General features: G+C 49.4%; 1 protein-coding gene across 1 annotated transcript in view; it reads left to right on the top strand.

Moving 5' to 3' along the window:
• INPP5D (inositol polyphosphate-5-phosphatase D) overlaps positions 1–19,887 on the top strand; it is a 107,303-nt gene that overhangs the window by 73,476 nt on the left and 13,940 nt on the right. The window contains exons 11-21 of the mRNA XM_033112430.1: positions 281–383; positions 2,552–2,748; positions 3,177–3,294; positions 5,601–5,697; positions 6,264–6,402; positions 8,355–8,463; positions 8,630–8,718; positions 12,113–12,194; positions 14,759–14,848; positions 17,151–17,264; positions 18,519–18,601. Of these exons, the coding sequence (XP_032968321.1) occupies positions 281–383; positions 2,552–2,748; positions 3,177–3,294; positions 5,601–5,697; positions 6,264–6,402; positions 8,355–8,463; positions 8,630–8,718; positions 12,113–12,194; positions 14,759–14,848; positions 17,151–17,264; positions 18,519–18,601 (1,221 nt within the window). The remainder of the gene's footprint in view (positions 1–280; positions 384–2,551; positions 2,749–3,176; positions 3,295–5,600; positions 5,698–6,263; positions 6,403–8,354; positions 8,464–8,629; positions 8,719–12,112; positions 12,195–14,758; positions 14,849–17,150; positions 17,265–18,518; positions 18,602–19,887) is intronic.

The raw sequence follows: 19,887 nt of genomic DNA, 5'->3' as shown, positions 1-19,887 counted from the left end.
AATTTCTCCTGTTCGGAAACGTGTGCTGCAGTTCCTGTGGTACGGTGGGGTCTTTGTTCGATTCCTGAACATTTTCTTAGAGTCAGGTCCTTGCAGCAGAATGGCTGACTCACAGAGAAGCCACTTGCTTAGACTTTGGACACATGTTTCCTGAGTGTCCTCCTGGAAGTTCCTACCAACTTGTGCCCTGTCAGTGTTCTTGAAGCTGACGAGCCCTTTGAAAGGGGAAGGTGGAGGAAGGCAGAGGCCTTTCTGAGTCTGTCTGCCCTTGAATCCCTAGAAGAGAGAAGGCTTCTGCCAGCTCCTCCAGCAGATGAAGAACAAGCACTCGGAGCAGCCGGAGCCTGACATGATCACCATCTTCATCGGCACCTGGAACATGGGTAGGTGGGCTCGCCTCCTGTCGCCTCCCCTGGGGTTCCGCTTCCTGCCACAGGTGTCCTCCAAGGGCAGGCACACCTGTCTCCCCCACCCCCAGCCCTCAGCCCATCGGCTCAGCCTCCGTTCTAGGGAATTCCACCCTGTTCCTGAGACCCTGGGTAAAAGGAATGAGCTCTAGGACTCTCACACCTGCAGTGCCGCTGAAGTGGGTGACTTTGCACGTCTAAGTTGGAAAGTTTGATGTAGAGAGTCTGAACATCTGGGTGAAGGGGCCTTGGGTAACTGCCAGCCTTAGGCAACTCGTCTAGGGGCCCAGGCCTGCAGAAAGAACTTTTCCCCTGAGCAGCATTGCCAGAGAGAGAGAGAGAGAGAGAGAGAGACAGAGAGACAGAGACAGAGACAGAGAGACAGAGAGAGAGAGGCAGAGAGAGAGACAGAGAGAGACAGAGAGGAGAGGATGCCAAATTAGATTTGAATTTCTTATAAACAAATAATGTTTTAGTTAGGTATTTAGCTAGAAATAAATACACACACACTAAAAATATATTATGCTAAATGTATGCGTTATAATATTTACATACTAATACATGCTATATGCTAAATATATAAATGCAATGTACCAAATATATATTGTACTAAATAATTATTTAGTGTAACTATTCAGCTAGAAATAAGTACTAAATACCAAATATATATTGTACTAAATATATGTACTATGTACTTATACCAATATATGTTTATATACTAAATATAAATTATGCTAAGTAATTATTTAGTGTAAGTGTTCAGCTGGCAATGAAAACATAAGTGGATACAGGCTATGCAGTTGAATTTGAATTTCAGGTAGACAGATATTACATAGGACATACTTATTCTAAAAATTATCTGTTGTTCATCTGAGATTCGAATTTAACGGGGTGTCTGTCTCCCCCACCTGGTCCTGAGCGGAGTCAGGGCCACTCCCCTTTCGACACAGGGGATGTGGGAGGAAGCGGGTGAGCTGCAGCCATTCACTGAAAATGAAAACACAGTGTGTGACTCCTGGCCTGTCCGCTGAGTGAAGGGTGGGCCAGGCCTCTGGCAGGGAAGTCGAGAGCTCCTGCCCCTGCCTCCAGAAGCCGCCAGCCCCTCCCAGGCCGTCATGCGCAGGCAGTCCAGGGCCACGGCGGCACTGCCGTAGTACTCTGGCGCACGTCCTGGTGTCCCTCCTTCCCCTCTGTCCCCTCCAGTGTTTCCTGTTGGCCCCCTGATCTCGCCAGCTCTCACACTCGGGGTCACGCACATGCGCACGTGGCCCCTTTCCCTGTTTTCCTCTGTAAGCGCAGAGGTCTAGATTTGACTGGGCCTGCTGAAGGTGTCCTGTTGCACAACTGCAGGGGACGATCTTCACACAGAAAACAATGTGAAGGAGCCGGCTACGCCAGCGCAGGGTGGGAGAGGCTCCCCAGGCAGAGGCCACCAGCCCCCAGTGTTCACCCTCCCACTGTGAGCCACAGGGGCAGCAGAACTCAGGGGTGGTCATAGTACTTCAGTTCTTGTCTTTTTGGCATTTGTGAGCCAAGAAGTTTACGTCTTTGGGGAAAGAGTTTCCTCAACCTTCCAGGGCATTGAGAGGAGAGATAAATCTTCCATTGTGTCCTTATTGAGCTACATCAACTCATTTTTCGAAATTGGAGTGGGGCGGCTCTCCACACTCACACCTTTGCCTGACACCCTCACATCTCAGATCTTGGCTGAGATCTCTTCCAAGGAAGCCATTGTTGGCTCCCAACCGTAGGCTAGAAAGCCCATCCTAAACCTGCCAACCTCCTGGGCCATCTGGCCACCAGAATGTAAAATCCTCAAAGAGTCTGTCTCAATTACTGATGTCGCCCCAAGGACTAGCTGGTGTTTGACATCTTGTGCAACTACTTTCAGACACCACATGGAATCTTCTAGTGTTTCTAGTCTTTGAAACAACATTATCTTTAAAAAGAAATGTAACTGACCTCTGACCCTGCCTGACGCCCAGGGGGATAGTGGTACCTAGTTCTCCAGCTCAGGTATTTTGTTGGGGGGCCTCAATGGTTGTCATGACTGTGGCTCCCCCCACCCCAATGTCCCCCCACCGCTGTTTTGCATTCTTCCGATGTATCAGTGACTCACTTGGTGTTGGGTTTTGCTGTTGAAGGTAACGCCCCCCCTCCCAAGAAGATCACGTCCTGGTTTCTCTCCAAGGGGCAGGGAAAGACGCGGGATGACTCTGCGGATTATATCCCCCACGACATCTATGTGATTGGCACCCAGGAGGACCCCCTGGGAGAGAAGGAGTGGCTGGAGATACTCAGAAACTCCCTGCAAGAAGTCACCAGCATGACTTTTAAAACGGTGAGCAGCTAGCCACGGCCCTGGGTGGGACTCGGGGGCAGTGGGCTTCGCAAAGCCAGCCAGGAGCGTCTCAGCGGCAAGGGCGGGCTCAGCCTGTTGGCTGTCAACTTCCAAACATGCGTACGTGCTTAGTGGTCCCCTCACTTCCAGGGCCGGAGAGGGGCACCTGTATTCAGGAATCGATGGGGTCCATGGGCATTGCTGAAAAATCCCGGGGTCCTTCCTCACCCCTGCCTGTGCTTATAGATCACCCTTGCTTCATCGAGCCTCGTCATCCTGGCTCTCGTCTTTAGGATACTTTGTCTCATCTGTGGGACATCCTTAGGAGCCCCCAAAGAGATTACAGACAGGGAACCCCACACCCGGGAGGTGAGGGCTGGGGTCAAGCACTGCGTCCTCGAGGGTCACAACAATGTCCTTCCCACCAGATTGCCATCCACACCCTCTGGAACATTCGCATTGTGGTACTGGCCAAGCCGGAGCACGAGAACCGGATCAGTCATATCTGCACCGACAACGTGAAGACGGGCATCGCCAACACACTGGGTGAGCAGGGAGTCTTCTTCACAGCACACTCCTGCGGACAGCCGCGTTCATCCAGTCCTGGCAAACAGGGACGTCCCCGAATTGAAAACTGAGTCTCGTGTCCTGGGCAAACCGGGTGGCTGTTCCCCCAGCTGAAACTCACCTGGGTTGACACCAGTGCTTCTGGGTACTGGCTGAAAGGCAGGTTCTGATTCAGCAGGTCCGAGGTGGAGCCTGACAGTCTGTGTTTCCAGCAAGCATCCGGTGTGTCAATGCTGCTGGTCCCTGAGCCCCATCTTGAGTGGCAGGGACCTAGGACGGGGGACTACAGACTTGCTGTCAAGGGCCAGAGAGTAAATACTTGAGGCTTTGTCACTTCTCGTCCCCGCTGATGTCACACAAAAGCAGACACAGACGTGTGGAATGAATGGGAAGCGCTATTATATAAAATTTTATTAACGACACAGGCTGTGGGCTCGATGTGGCCACTGGTGTAGGCTGCAGACCCCTGGTTTATATCAAGACCGAGTCAGGTGGGATGTGAAACGCTGGGATCAGCTGTGAGCCAGAGGGACCAAGCAGGGTGCCTCAGAGTATTGAAATAAGAGTGGAAGACTGCATGAGTGTGTGAGTGTGAGTCTGTGTGGGTGAAACCGTGAGTGTGAGTGTGTGCAAGTCTATATATGTGAGCCTGTCTGTGTGTGTGTGGCAGGTGCGCCCACACAGGCCGTGGGTGGAGGTGAGGGCGAGGCCAGTCGTTCTGGTGGTTTGGAGTCAGGGACAGGACAGTCTCAGAGATAACAGGAAATAGAAGGATTGCTACAACTGAATGTGAAAGCTCTCTCAGCTTTTCTGCTGACAAACCGCACGCTGCCCGTGTCCACACCCACTGGTCCCTCCTTCCTTCCTGTCACAGTGGCTGCCCTGTTCTGAAGCCCACGCCCTTCGGCTGCTCAGGAACCTCCTCTGGTCCTTGTCCCATCCCTGCTGGGCTGCCCGCTGCCCCCACGGCGCCCCTCCCCCAGGACGCAGAGGGGATGATCCCCAAGGTCCTTCGGTGCAGGCTCTACGCAGCCCCGTCCAGCCCAGACAGAATGGGAGCCTGTGGGTCATTTTAAATTTCCTAGTAGCCTCATGAAAGAAAGGAAACAGGTGAAGTCAGTTCTAATAGTACATTTTATCAGACCTCATACATTCAAAACACTACCATTTCAATAGGTATTCGTAAAGAAAATTATCAGGTAGTACACATTCTGCTTTTCTTACTGAGGCTTGTAATTCTGATGTGTCTTTTACACTTATGGCCCATCTCAGTTTGGACCAGCTGCATTTCACAGGCTCAATGGGTAGGCTTGCAGCTATTGTGTTGGACCGAGCAGGTACTCAGGATTCAGCATGTGCCAGAATTACCTAGAATGGAGGTCAGCAAACTTTCTCTAAAAAGGCAGATAGTAAACATTGTTGGCTTTGCAGCTCATGCAGCCTTTGTCACAGCCACACAACTCTGTCTCTGGGTGTAGCTGTGTTCTAATAAACTGTTATTTATGGTTGTGAAACTTAAATTTTATATCATTTTACTGTGTCACAAAATATTCTTTTGATTTTTTTCCAACTATTTAAAAACATGAAAACCATTGTAGCTGTCAGTGGGCCAGCGTTGCCCCTCCCCCCCCTACCTAGAGGACTTGTTAAGTACACATCACTGTGCCCCACCCCCAAAGTTGCTGGTTCAGCAGGTCAAGGTTGGGGCTTGAGAATGTGCACTTCCCCCAAGTTCCCAGGTGACTGCTGCTGCTCCTGCTGGTCCAGGGAACACACTTGGAGAACCACTAGTCCAGGATAGAGTAAAACTGACCAAAAAAGAGGTGGCTTCGGTGTGGATTTTGGTCTCACCGGGAACCTGGAGTTAGCTGGGTGGGAAGGAGGTCAGATCACCCGGCCCTGGCTCCTTCTGAATCTTCTTCCCAAGGCTTCTGGCTGTATCTCAGTTCCTGCCTGCTTGGCACGTGAAGTGACTGATAGCCCCTTTGCAGGGAGATGCCAGGATGGGTTCACCAGCAGCCTCCTCCCTGGGCCCTGTGGAGAACCCCAAGGCTGCTGGCCATTCATTTACCCCGTTTTCTTGGCCTGGAAGAATCTCAGTTCCTGTTCCCTGGCACCTGTCCCATCTCCCTCCCCAAATGAAGCTGTCGTGCTTTCTTCCTTTGCCTCCACTTTCCCACACTTGCTTCTCCCACTCTTTAGTAATTACCGTGCCTCACCTTGATTTCCTGCCACTTGGGAGGTCTGCCTGGTACTCTGACTTCTTCCTTCTCCCTTCCCTTTAGGGAACAAGGGGGCCGTGGGCGTGTCATTCATGTTCAACGGAACTTCCTTGGGGTTTGTCAACAGCCACTTGACTTCCGGAAGTGAAAAGAAACTCAGGTAATGGAATTCATTCCTGGAAAGCCTGCATTGGGGTTGTTTACCCAGGCAGACCTCACACCCCCGACTAGACACCATAGTGATTGCTTGGCCCTGGGCTAGGACCCTCACCTGTTGGCCTCTCAGGGCTTTTCCCATTGTCTCATCAAAGACAACTGCAGCACAGTGGTGACTCCCGTGCATAGGTCGTGTCTGAAGGACAGACGGACATTTCCTTGTGTCGTTAACCTAGTAGACTCCTAACTACCACTCCTTTCTAAAGGGAAAAATCTCATCTGGAGCACCCTTCACGTCAAAGCCCGTTTTACCATTGGTGGCCCAGTCGTGAAGACAGCCATCTAGAATAGTCACGGCTCTGATTGCCTGCAGAGCAGATGTTCTCAGAGCCTGTGCCCTGTGTTCCCAGTTAAGCGTGAAAGGCCCTTTGCCCCCCCTGCACATAAAGGTGCTTTGTTGCAGCAGGGCCTGGAGATTTGAGTTTCAGTTCCCCCCACACCCCCTCTGACTTCCTGCCACGGTGGAATGGGGAACCCTGTGCTAAGATGACTGCGTGGTCATTTAATTAGGCGAAACCAAAACTATATGAACATTCTCCGGTTTCTGGCTCTGGGAGACAAGAAACTGAGTCCGTTTAACATCACTCACCGCTTCACTCACCTCTTTTGGCTCGGGGATCTCAACTATCGTGTGGAGCTGCCCACCTGGGTAAGGAGCTGACCACCTGGTGCTGGGGCTGCCCACCTGGGTGAGGGGCTGTCCACCTGGGTGAGGGGCTGTCCACCTGGGGTTGGGGGTACCCACCTGGGTGAGGGGCTGTCCATCTGGGTGAGGGGCTGTCCACCTGGGGCTGGGGGTACCCACCCACCTGGGTGAGGAATTGTCACCTGGGTGATGGTGTCCACCTGGGTGGGGCTGTCCACCTGGGCAAGGAGCTGTCTGCATGGGGCTGGGCTGCCTGGGACAGGGCCTCACTTGAGTTAGCTCAGGGCAGAGGGTCATGGAGACACACAGACTGGGCTGAACAAAGGCAGCTACTTGCATTCTGGGACTCAACGCTGTTCCCATCACAGAAGGTTCACCCTGCTCATGCCTAGTTCCCACGTGTCTGTCCTGGCTGCCCTTCCTCACCATCACTCTGGTCCTCCAGCTGGCCATCAACAGCCCCTTAGCCCGCCAGTCCCAGATCTCAGAAAAGACTGAAGTCTGAGGAGACCAGATCAATTTTACTCCCCAAATCCTGGGTCACAGGCCAGCCTGAGGAAGACTTTTTTTTTTTAATTGTTTTTATTGTTTTACCTCAAAGCATTATTTGATTTAATGTTGGTTATTGTGTGTTTTTCAGTTCTAAAATTTCCATGTGGTTTTCTTTGTATCTTTTTTTTTTTTTTTTTTTTTTTTTTTGCTGAGAAGACATTCTTTAAGGTAGATGCCCACCCATGGGCTAATGAGCAGCAGTCAGAGGAGCCATGTGGCACAGACACAGCCTCAGGGAGGGAGAAGCTTTCCCTGGGAAGGGAGAGTGGACAGACGTGGCCGCTGGATGTGTCCAGAACCAGACATGGTTGTTTTCGGTGCTCCTGGAAGATGGGGCAGGGGCCAGGCGTGGGAGCAGAACCGAGCTCGTCTGCCCGGGGACCATAGTTAACAGCCTGTTGTTTCCCCGTGTAACACAGATGTTGACTACTTCTGTGCTGCCATCCTGTGAGGGGAGAGAGAAGATGGCAAACATGGACCCACTTTAACAGAAGACGAGGGCCCTGGGGCATAGATAGGCTAAGGAAACAGCCTTGGGTCGGTTACAGATTGCTGACAGGCTGACAGAGCTGGGACTGAACCCAGATCTCCTGGTTCCCCTTCCCAGATGTTTTCCCAGCTGCTCCACATCCCTCAGCCACCTCGGCCTCACTGCCATAGCAGCTCTGCAGACACTGAGGAGCTTAGGGCCCATTTGTGCCCATCTTGCCTCCCCACCAGTCCCTCCCTCACAGAATGCTCCTTGGGGCAATTTTCCGTCTCTCCCGCCTGCTGAGCGGGCAGATGGGGGAGGAGTGGACAGGGACCCTTCACAGTCTAAGGGACTGTCATAGCCGTTCACTCACCAGGAGGTGGCCAGTTGCATTGGTCATAGCAGAGGTATAATGTAAGTCTTAGGAGAGAGGACTGCTGGCTTCTGAGGACAGCGTATCCCATGGATGTCACACTGACTCTCCAGGTCCCAGCCCAGATCACGGAGGCCCAATGCCTTCAGATTTGGGGGCTGGGGTTTCACATCCTTCATGGCCTTCCAGCAGGCTGTCTCAGTTCCCACAGAGAGAGCGAGAGAACAAGAGGGACAAACCTACCTACCTAACGAAGTGTCATTGTAATAAAATGACTTTAAAAGACAGGGTAAAAAAAAAAAATGTCCCTTTGCAAATTTGGAACAGCCCGAAACGTATGCTATCAGGCTGATGTTTCACTACTCTCGCAGGATTTTCTCTGTAAAATGGTTGAGCCAAGAAGCACCCACCTGGCAGCCCCTGGAGGGTCCAGGCTCTGGGGCAGCGTCAGGAGCTCTGGGACCTGGTGCAATGGGCAGCGGGTGGTGCCGTGCCTCCTCATGTTGGTGAAGTGGGGGGGGGGAGTGTGTCTAACCAGTGGCCATGTCGTTGCTGCAGGAGGCAGAAACTATTATCCAGAAGATTAAGCAGCAGCAGTACGCAGACCTGCTGTCCCATGACCAGCTGCTTATGGAGCGGAAAGAGCAGAGGGTTTTCCTGCACTTTGGTAAGAATTGCCGTCCTCTTCTCCGGGGCCCTCTCCAGCCATTGTTCTGCCTCCCCTGCTCCCCGAGTGTCCTCACCAGGGGAAGGATTATGCTTGGAGAAGGAAACATGACCAGATGTGAAACGTGGGGAATGAAAGCTAAAACCGGGGTTGTGTTTGGTTTCAGAGGAGGAAGAAATCACGTTCGCGCCCACCTACCGTTTTGAGAGACTGACTCGGGACAAATACGCCTACACTAAGCAGAAAGCCACGGGGGTGAGTCCTCTCCTTAAACACCCTCCCTGCCCTCCGGCTTCCCCTGACTGGCACATCTCACCTCTCGTGTCTGTTCCCATAAAGGCGAACAGAGTGACAAAGGAAAGGAGAGAAAGCTAGAAATCACACGTTTATTGTGTCACAGAGCCAAAACCTCTCTTAAAGGGAGGCTGGGCAACCAGACTTGTACATTGCAAGGAGCTGGACTCATGACTCTTACGACATTTACCTTCTGTCCAGGTATTCTAAGATTCTGAGAGGATTTAAAGCGTTATTTTCTTAACTGGGTTCTGCAGCTCATTTGAAAAAAAAAAAGTCCTGTGGTGAAATACACTTGCCAGTCTGCCAAGTGTATGTAACTATCATTAAACTAGCTTCTTTGCTGCAGGACTTATCAGAGCCTTTATGGGTTTATGTGCATTATAGTTCTCCGTGACAAAATTCATGTCCCAAACTCAGCTGGGCACAATACCAGTTAATATCTTATGAGGCCACTTGGTTCCAAAGAACAGTGTTTGGAGAAAGCTGCAATAAAGCATGTATTCACTCTTGTTCGACAGATATTTACTGATGACCTGTAATGGTCTGGGCATGCTGCTAGGTGGTGGGGGATTAGAGGGGAGTGAGATATCTGCCCCCAAGGAGTTTATAGTAGGAAAGACAAGGCAAATGCACCGCTAACTGATACCAGAGAGAGAACATGGTGATGCCGGATGCAGTAAGGAGCTGTCAGACAAGGCACTGACCGGTGAGGGCGGGGAAAGATCAAGGGAGGCTTCTTAAAGAGAGGCTATTTGTGATACCTACAGGACAGCTTGGATTTCAACAAGCAGACTTGACAAGGGGTGAGGGGGGCTGATCCATTTCTGGTTGAAAGAATTGCTGGAGTTGATGCCGAGGCAGGAAATTCTGGTATCTGTCACCTTCCAGGGGACCCAACCCAGGGAAGCCAGCCCTGTGTTGGGGTCCTGAGGGCCCGAATGCCAGAGTGGGGAATTTTCCAGGGCCACTAGAGGCCCAGGGAAATGGAGCGTGGTTCACAATGCTGCCTGAGAGCCTTCTGGGCATTACCTGGACTCGGGCAAGTGGAGAACCGGAAGTGAGAGAGAAGGGCCAAGTGTTGGGGAGATGCTAGAACAGAGCAGGACTTACAGAGAAAAAAAAGAAAAACCAACTGAGAGGAGGAGCCAAGACCCAGGACTGGTGCCATGAAGGAGACTGAGACCCCTCCAGGACAGGAAACCTTGTGAGGTGTCCACTGGCTGCTGTGTAGCAGGATTGTCTGCTTTAAAGGCACTGTCAGGACAGGTCCATGGGGACACATTTGGAAGTGGTTTGACTTGAGTATAAGGAGGAACAGACACACTAGGGCCTAAAATGGGAGAGGGGGAGGTCCTAGACACCAGGTGGAAGCTTTAACCTGAAACTGAAAGAAAAGGAGAAAAGCAGGCTATATTAGTAGATCTGAGTGCTATTAATAAAAACTGGAAGATTGGAAGACGGAACTGGCTTAGAGCAGAAAGAAAGAGAGCTTGTTTTCAGACTTATTGCATAATATTAGTGGAAAATCTCAGAAAACATCCAGAAGGCAGTTGAAAATACTAGATTGATGCTAAAGAGAAGCGCCAGAGCTGGGTCACCATTTGGTAGTTTTCCACACAGAGAAGACAAACAGTGAGTGTAGGATGAAAAGAGAACGATGGGCAGATTTGGGGGTCATCTATTCAGACATGAGAAGAAGAGGCAGAGATAACAAAGGAGCCAGAAAAAGAGTCATTCGCAGGGGCAGCTGATGCTGAGAACTGCAAAGTTAAGAAGTGACCATTTCCCCGCATCTGGGAAACTATACATGCACCTACCCCATGATTCAGCAATTCCATTTTGGTGGATACTTAGGAGAAATTAGTACATTTGTTCACCAAAAGACAGGTAGAGGAATGTTTATAGCAGCTTTGTTCACAATCTCTGAAACCTGAAAACAGCCCTACTTCCGTCAACAGTAGAATAGGTAAATGTGGTATAATACATACAATGGAATACAACCGCAACAATACACAAAAGAACTTCTACAAGCAACAACATGGATGAAAGAAGCCAGACACAAAAGAATAGACCATTGACCTTTGACCAACGTGGGGGTTAGGGATGACCCCCCCCATGCAATCAAAAATCCACGTATAACTTTTGACTCCTCAAAACTTAACTACTAGTAGCCCACTGTTGACCAGAAATTTTTCTGATAACATAAACAATTGATTAGCACATATTTCGTGTTATATGTATTACATACTGTAGTCTTGCAATAAAGTAAGCTAGAGAAAAGAAAATGTTACTAAGGAAATCATAAGGAAGAGAAAATACATTTACAGTTCTGCTTGTATCTATTGAAAAAGAATCCACATATAAGTGGTCCCATGCAGTTCAAACCTGTGTTGTTCTAAGGGTCAGCTCTATACTGAATGAGTCCGTGTAAAAGTTCAAGAGTAGGCAAAATTAATCAATTTAATTGATTAATCAGTCACAGTAGTGTTCACCTTTAGGAGATGGTAGAATTGACACGGAAGGGACATGAGGGAACCTTTTGGGATGATAGAAAATCCCTGTACTTGACCTGGGTAGTGGTTAAATGGGTGTGTACAAATATAAAAATTCTTTAAGCTATACACTTAAGATTAGTACAGTTTACTGTATATAAGTTGTATCTCAAGTTTAAAAAGAAGTAAATGGCAGCCCAAAAGTAGAGGCAATGAAAATAAAACATTCTTGAAAGACAATTGGTAAAAAGTTGTTTGAGTGAGTGATTGGATGGGCGAATGGATGGATGGATGGATGGATGGATGGATGGATGGATGGATGGATGAGCAGGTGAGTAGATGAAAGTATGAGTGGGTGGGAATGTGGCTGGACAGTTTGGTGGATGAATAAGTAGATGGATGGGTGCATGGATGGATAAGTAGATACGTGGATTGGGGGGTAAATGGGTTGGCGGGGGAGCCATGGTTGGAGTGTGTTATTAAAATAAGTCACTGGTGAAGATAAGCAGAGACTGGGGCGAAAATACAGGTAGAAAGATTCATCTGCGTCAGAAAAAAAGCAAGAAAATGGAAAAACACAAGAGATGCTAAAGCAGTGAGGAGGCTAGGTCGGGGAACACAGCCAGGCAACGCGGTCTGGCTCTGAAGCAGGAGTCCAGGATGTCTGGAAGTGCGGGGCCTGGTGGTGGGCTTGGGACTTGAGGCAAGTGAAAAGGTTTAAAGCCACCAGTTGGGGAAATTCTATAAAGAACCAACAGCAGACGAATTCAAGGATTACCGAGGCCACGAGCTAATCTTTTACCGATATATTTTCTAAACAGTAACAGGCATTTAACAACGTGTATGCCTTTGATTTGCAGATGAAGTACAACTTGCCTTCCTGGTGTGACCGAGTCCTCTGGAAGTCTTACCCCCTGGTGCATGTGGTGTGTCAGTCCTATGGTGAGTGGCATGATGAGAGGATCGACTGCCCTAAGCTAAAGGGCTTCGGTCCATCCATCTGTAAAATGGGAGAGCTCCCTGCAGCCCTCGTCAGGTGACCTGAAGGAATGGATGCAGCCTCTCCCAGTTTAGGCAGCTTCCAGTTTGGGAAACATTTGAATTATGGAGCACTTTTTAAAAGAAATCCAGGTTTCTTTCTTTCAAAGAGAGCATCTTAGGTTTGAACCATGTGGAAGTGGAGTTTTTGTAGGTCAAAAAGAGTCAAATACTGGATATTCACATGGTTTCACCTTATATATGTTGTAAGTACACACACATGGATTTGGGAGATTTAAAGGTAAACTGAGTTAAATTGATGAAAAAGGCATAATATGCAATACTAAAATACATAATTATAGAAAAGTTATCAAAACAAATAATTGTTGGCCCTGGCCATGTAAGATACGCTGAAGGGATTCTCAACGGCTTGAGAGCTTTTTCTTAGAACCTACTTGGTAGTTCTCATTATTTGGAAGCATTCTGCTCTGTGTATTTAAAAATTCACTCAGGAGAATTATTTGGAACACTTCACTGACTGAGAATTGTGGTATTATTTTTAAAACATTGCAAATTTCCAGATAATGACATCCAAAGAGTCAAATACTAGAAATTCACATGGTTTCACCTTGTATATATTGTAAGTACACACACAATGATTTGGGAGATTTAAAGGTAAATTGAGGTAAAGGTAATGGCATTCCCCTTATGTGACCAAGTTACAGGCCAGGACCCCTGATAGGCTGCTCGTGACCCTGGCCTGACCCACATCTCAGGCCTCCAGCTCAGGGTCGGGTCGGGGGGGGGTCTTGCTGCTGCCCTTTGTGACTTCTACCCTCTCTCTTGGGATCGACACAGCCCCACATTGACTCAGGTCCTGTAAAGTTGGACTGATTTCCAGAGCTTTCCATCGTGCCTGGCTTCTGCTGCCCCGAGGATAGTTTAAGGCATGCAGCCTGCACTCTCCTAACCCCTGAGCTGTCTCACAGAAGTGACTTCACTCGACACACTTCACACATCTTTAGATGTGCAGAAAGGCAGTCCACCCCCAGAGTCAGAGCCAAAGAATTGTTCCACCTTCAGAACCTACAAAGGCCCGTATCCCACCTCTGCCTGCAGCCCCTCCACACCTGAGCACTCCAGGTCCACGACCCCTACCTGGCCTGGACACTACAGCCATCACACCGGTCCTGCAACTCCTGCCAATTCTTATCTGTAGGAAGATCCCACTATCTGCCTCCTTCAGCCAGCTCTGAAGAGATTCAGGAGAAAGTGGTGGCCTGTAGCCTGGAGAGGGTTTGTAGCATCACCGCTTTTGAACTTAAACTTGGCATTCAAGATGGCTCCATAGTAGAGGGTTTTAGGACAAAGCAGGACGGTGGGTTTGGAAGTGGCATTGAGGAACAAGGCGTACACACCTTCCCCCAGTGTCTTCCAGGAGGGGCCAGGTTTGGAACATGAAGGGTAAGTTGAAGATGTAGGGAATTTTGCTAATATTTCACAGAGTGCCGGAGGGCACAGAAGGATTTAATGAGTTGCGGGTGGGCAAGAAATTGGAAAAGAAAAGGGAATGAATATCCAGAGCTCAGGAAATGGGGGTCAACTTCTGTTCTCTCCTGCTTCACGCAGCGCTGACCTCTCACTGACTTCTTCCTGTCTGGCTCCACATATGGCGTAGGCTGGTGCCCCTTCTATTTTCTTCCCTTCTTTCTCAGAGAAAGGGTGTCCTCCTCATTTGTGGGCTAAGCTTTTCACCTGGGCCCTTTATTCCTTCCCTCCTTCTCCTGTGCTGTTTCTCCTTTGTCCATCAATGATTGGTGTGTCCTGAAGTTTCCTCCTTGCCTCTTCTCATCCTTCATGTTTTCCCTGTGGGGCCCAAATGTCCTCAGGGCTTTTGCTTTCACCTGGAGACCTCAGGACTCCAACTCTGAAGATAAATCTCCAGCCCTGACAACCCAGCCAGACATCTCTACGTGCCTATATCAAAAGCACTTAGAACTCAGTATTTCTAGAACTGTGTTCCTTCTTTTACCCCCTCCAAATGTGCTCGGCTGCTTTCCCTTCTTGTCCAAACCCCAAGCTCCTTGAAAGAGTTGTCTACACTCATTCTCTATACTTGATCACCTTGCATTCTCTCTCAATTCTGTGCGTCATTATGGGATGGGGGAAGGTGCCATCTCTCTCACTGATGAACTCAGTGACCTTAAATGCCCATCTCGTCAATACAACAAGTACTTAGACCAGAAAACTCTCTAGAGTTCACACTCCACAATCTATTCAAAAACTTGTGAGTCTTTAGGAAAAACTAGTACAGGCACATTTCATCCATGGAGGAGACAGTGTCACACACTTTTCACTGAGACTTTTGAGCGTGGTGGTGGAAGGTCAGTGGAACAATGGGTGAAAAACCACGACCCTTCTGGAGGCTTCCATCAGAGTGAGTTGATTTCTGGCATGGGTTTGCCATCCTTGGCTTGACCAGAAGAGTTTGTCCTTCTCTGCTCAGAAATGCCTTCCCTCCCCTGCAGGCAGCACCAGTGACATCATGACAAGTGACCACAGCCCTGTTTTTGCCACATTTGAGGCAGGAGTCACCTCCCAGTTTGTCTCCAAGAATGGTAAGTGGTGGGCAGTGTCCGTTCCTCCATTCTCCACAAAGACAGGAGGCCTTGGGCACTCGTCTTCTGGTTGAGGCCATCTATTGTCTCCGTTAGATGAAGGCTCATCCTTCCAGCAAGTCCACAGTCTGTCGATCAGGTTTCATCACGTCCACGTCACATTATGGTTTCAGTCCAGAGCGTTTTCTTGCTCTCTTTGGCAAACGTGTCAGCCTGTTAAGCCTCAGCTTTAATACAGTCTTTAAAATGGGGTAAATGAGTGTCTTCCGAGGTGTGGCACCTCTGCCACCGAAGATGATTCTGGGTGGGACCTGGGTGACCATTTATTAGTAATGCATTCATTGTAATATGTTTTAAATTTGTCTCTTCTGTGTAAGGCAAGCAACACTGATTTTCCATTCAGTCTTGTGATAGGCCTTCTTACTTAAATATGTTTATTTAAGTTTGAAAAGTGAGTATTTAAAGAAAATATTAAGTCAGTATTAGTGCAGGTGCATGGTAGGCAGATGTGGTAAAAATTGTGAAGATGGGATGTGGATGACTGAGTTTGGAGAAATGCTAGTGTAAATAATAATAATAGGTTTGCGGGTAATTTTTCAACTAATCCACTTCAGCCCTGGTACCAGGCCGTCTTATCTCAGCAGAGGCCTGATGTTCTTTGTGGCATGTCCAGCTCTAGGCCTGGGTGACCTGGGAGCCATGTTGTCACCTTCTCTGCCCACCCCCCATGCCTGTGGTTAGCAGACAGTCCAGGCTCATTTGTGAAGGCTGAATGGGGGTCCCAATACAGGTTGGAAAAGCCTGTATTGTTCTGTGTCATTGGCACTGTCGTGGACGTAGGTGAGGCTGGAACAGACTTCGTGGGACATGTCTCCATGCTGTTGGGTCAAACATCCATGGTCCCAGGAGTATGACCTCCCCTCTTCATGCAGTCACGACCCACCATCCTGTCTGCTTCCTAGCGCTGGCCACTGTGCCTTTCCAGGACCTTCCACCTTTTCCCCAGCTCCCACCCCCCTTTCTCTGAGTTTCTGCAGCATTGATGGGTGGTCCACGCCATCACACCCTTGATGAGGATCCTTACCACATCCTCAGGGTCAGGCTTGCCTTCCCTCCGCTGGGACTGAGCTGACAAACACCGATGGCCTGGACGAAGCGTTGGTTGAACGTCTACCTAAACAGAGCCTGGCCTAGGAGCTGTGGGGCTTAAAAGGAGCTGTGGGGCTTAAGTGAAATAAGCCAGGCAAAAAAATAAGTTCTGTATAGTATCACTTATATGTGGAATCTTTAAAAAATAAATAAATAAAAGGAAGGAAAAAAAGATTTCATAGAAACAGAATGGAATGGGGGTCGCCAGGGACTGGGGAGTAGGGGCATTGAAGAGGCACAGATCAAACGGAAGACACTTTCAGTTATACAATGAGTGAGTTCAGGGGATCTAATATTCAGCACGGTGACTGTAAGTAATAGGACAGGATTGCGTACCTGAAATTTGCTGAGAGTAGATCTTAAGCATTCTCACCACACCAAAAAAAAACCAAAACAAAAAAAACCCCAACACCCAGTTAACTACGGTAATTACTTCACGATGTGTATGTACACGCATATCAAATCATTACGTTGTACACTTTAAATATATACAATTATATTTGTCAGTTTTTCCTCAATATAGCTGGAAAAAAGAAAGGAAGGAAGGAAGGATGGGAAGGATAGAGGAAGGGAATGTCTGTGCTTGCTCTCAGGTGGCTCAGAATTTATATGGAAGAACAGATACCTGTTCAAAGCCAGCCTAAAGATGCTTGCCAAAGCGTCGTCTAAATGAATAGCGTTACGAGCAAATTAACTGATTATGAAGCGCGGAAGGAGCTTGGAGTAAGGAGAGGAGGTGACTGTGCCTGAGGAAGGAAGAGTAGGTATCCCTCAGGACCTGAGCTTAGAAATGAGATGGATTTGGGTATCGAGCAGCTGAGCCATTATACAAGCTCTCTTTGCTGGAACTGACGGGGAGACTGAGGCAGTGAACTTGAGGGTGTTGCACGGGTCCACGCAGCTCTAACAAAGAGTAGCTCTTGACCCTTGAACTCTGGGTCTTCCTGCTCTGCTCCCCACCAGCTTGTGATTTGTCAGAGTGGCTGCTACCATAGTGGAGATTTGCTCGATGGGATTTCAAGGAAAACCTCTCCTTCCCCCAGACTCTCACCTTCCCTGGACCCCAAGAAGGAACTCGCTGTTGGGGGCCTGATTTGAAATGCTCTGTCTCCAGGCACACTTTGGAACAAATCTCTGTTCTCACCTGTTCCAGGCCCCGGGACTGTTGACAGCCAAGGGCAGATCGAGTTTCTCAGATGCTACGCCACCCTGAAGACCAAGTCGCAGACTAAATTCTACTTGGAGTTCCACTCGAGCTGCTTGGAGAGTAAGCGGTTGTTGAACTTCCATTTGGTTGGGGCAGGCATGGCTCTTGCTCTGAATGCCTTTTCACTGTTGGTGCTTTGCCCCATTTCTCCTTTCCGGGAAGGACTCATGGATGGACCTCAAGGGGCAGGGTCAGAGAAGTGGGCCGCAAGTGGAGGTTCCAAGGGGGCACCCTATTATGATGTGCTGACCCCTCACCCCTTGGAGGCGACAGGGCAGCTGGATCCTCTCCTTGCCCCTCAGGGCTGAGTGCAGCCCAGTTGAGGGTCCCCCCAAACTGGGGCTCTGACTTAACCAGAGGGTCCTGGGTGAAGGTCCAGAGCTCCTGGAGGCCAGTGCCAGGCTCTGAGCAGTTGCTGGTAGCTACCTGTTCTTCTTCGGGGTCCTCTGCTCTTTCCTACACCCCAGGCATCTTTCCCTAGTCTGGAGCATCTGGGAGCAAGCTAGAGATGGACAGCCTCCTTGCAGCCATCAGCAGTTAGCACAAACTATGTTTAGGAAACACTCTTTCTAGGTGACACTTCTAGGCATATTGTCTAAAGCTGTTCCATGGTGAAAAGATCGCATGGTTTCTAGCTCTCCTCGCTGAGATGGTCTGCGTAGTGGTGGTGGTAGTGGGGATAGAACCAGATCTACTAGAGGAGGTGACGGGATGATGGATGCTTCCAGACACCGGGAAGATGTGTGCCACCAGCTACATTGCCGCACCCCACTTCCTTCGCCAACTCCCTGGGGCTCAGTCCTGGTGACAGACCCACCTTCTCACAAAGGCTCTAGGTCCCGGTTCACCGAGCAGGGGCAAAGCACTTCCAAAAATGATGAGGATTTTTGTGTGGGTGTTTTTAATAAACTATCGAGACATTTGCATACATTTCTATGGAAACAGCATATTAGGAAGCTTAAATTAGCATTTCAAAAGGCTGCTATCTTGAGTGGCGTGGGAGAGCTGTCATGTTTCCTAATTTCCTTGCCTGCAAAGTGATGGTTTCTTTGTTGCCCGGTTTGTTGCAAAGAGGAGCCAAAAAGGAGGGGAGTCTCTGATTTTCCCAAAAATAACCAGACCGTGTTGGCAAATGACCCTCCCCTGCCGCAAAACAGAATCCCCACCAAGCCTGACTCCCAAACGATGTTGTGGTCCCTACAGAGTTAAGTGGCAGGAGAGTATCTTCACTGGGTGGGGTGGGACAACCCTAGGAATCTTTTCTGCCTGGTTCTCGTGCTGTTCTCTGAAACCAGCCTTCTTATCCTCCGACAGGTTTTGTCAAGAGTCAAGAAGGAGAAAATGAAGAAGGAAGTGAAGGGGAGCTGGTGGTGAAGTTTGGGGAGACCCTTCCAAAGGTAATTCAAAAATGGGATGTCACCCAGCCAGCAGTGCTGCGCAGTGGCAGAGCTCCAGCCGGGCCTCCCCAGAGGGAGTCGGCCTGCCAGGGGCCAAATGCAGAAGAGGCTACCCCAGTACTACCGACCTGGAGGGCCAGCTCTCTTTCGAGGCGCTTTATGGCACACTTTCTGTGGTGGTTAATCATGGGCCTGTGCCTACTGACCCCAATATTCCTAAATGGATTTCACTTCCCATAATGGATCATGGAAGGGATCTAGAAGTCTCCTCGCCTGACCACATGACTTTACAAAGAAGGAAACTGAGGCAGATCTCAGAAAGGTTTATCGTGGTCACCGGCTACAGCAACGGACCCACGACCCACGCCCCAGTGCCCGGCTCCCCAGCACTGCTCCTTCGCCTGGTCAGCCCCCCGCTCGGAGGATCAAGGGAAGGAGTAGAGAGGACGCCATTGGCTCCCACACGCACTCTGTATGCGGACAGAACTTGACATGGGCACGGTCCATGCGAGCAGAGGGTAGAATTGAAAATATGTAGGAAAACCTTGGTGGGGACACATTTTTCTTTATTGCAGAAAAAATGGTTTTTGACCTGGGACCCAGGACTACTTTTGTTGTTCAATTGATGTGTCCGGATGTTCATGCTGAGTACACAGTGGAGTAGGACCCCATTTCCTTGTCACATAACAAGGGAGGGGTACACTGAGAGGGAGTATAAGACACAAAACCGATCGCGTAAGGCGGTGGTTTCAGGGACTCTCCTGGCAGGTTCCCTTGGTGACACCTGATATGAGTTGTTTTTTGTTTGTGTTTTTAAAGATTTTATTGGGAAAGGGAAACAGGACTTTATTGGGGAACAGTGTGTACTTCCAGGACTTTTTTCCAAGTCAAGTTGTTGTCCTTTCAATCTTAGTTGTGGAGGGTGCCGTTCAGCTTCAAGTTGTTGTCCTTTCAGTCTTAGTTGTGGGGGGCGCAGCTCAGCTCCAGGTCCAGTTACCGTTGCTGGTTGCAGGAGGCGCAGCCCGCCATCCCTTGCAGGAGTTGAACCGGCAACCTTGTGGTTGAGAGGACGCGCTCCAACCAACTGAGCCATCCAGGAGCTCAGCGGCAGCTCAGCTCAAGGTGCCGTGTTCAATCTTAGTTGCGGGGGACGGAGTCCACCATCCCTTGCAGGAGTTAAGTTGTTGAACCGGCAGCCTTGTGGTTGAGAGCCCGCGCTCCAACCAACTGAGCCATCTGGCCACCCGGGAGCTGAGCGGCAGCTCATTGACTTCATTCTAGTTGCA

The sequence above is a fragment of the Rhinolophus ferrumequinum genome, chromosome 8 (genome assembly GCF_004115265.2).
Source record: "Rhinolophus ferrumequinum isolate MPI-CBG mRhiFer1 chromosome 8, mRhiFer1_v1.p, whole genome shotgun sequence".
NCBI classification, from domain to species: Eukaryota; Metazoa; Chordata; class Mammalia; order Chiroptera; family Rhinolophidae; genus Rhinolophus; species Rhinolophus ferrumequinum.
This window is presented reverse-complemented; position numbering and strand designations above follow the sequence as displayed.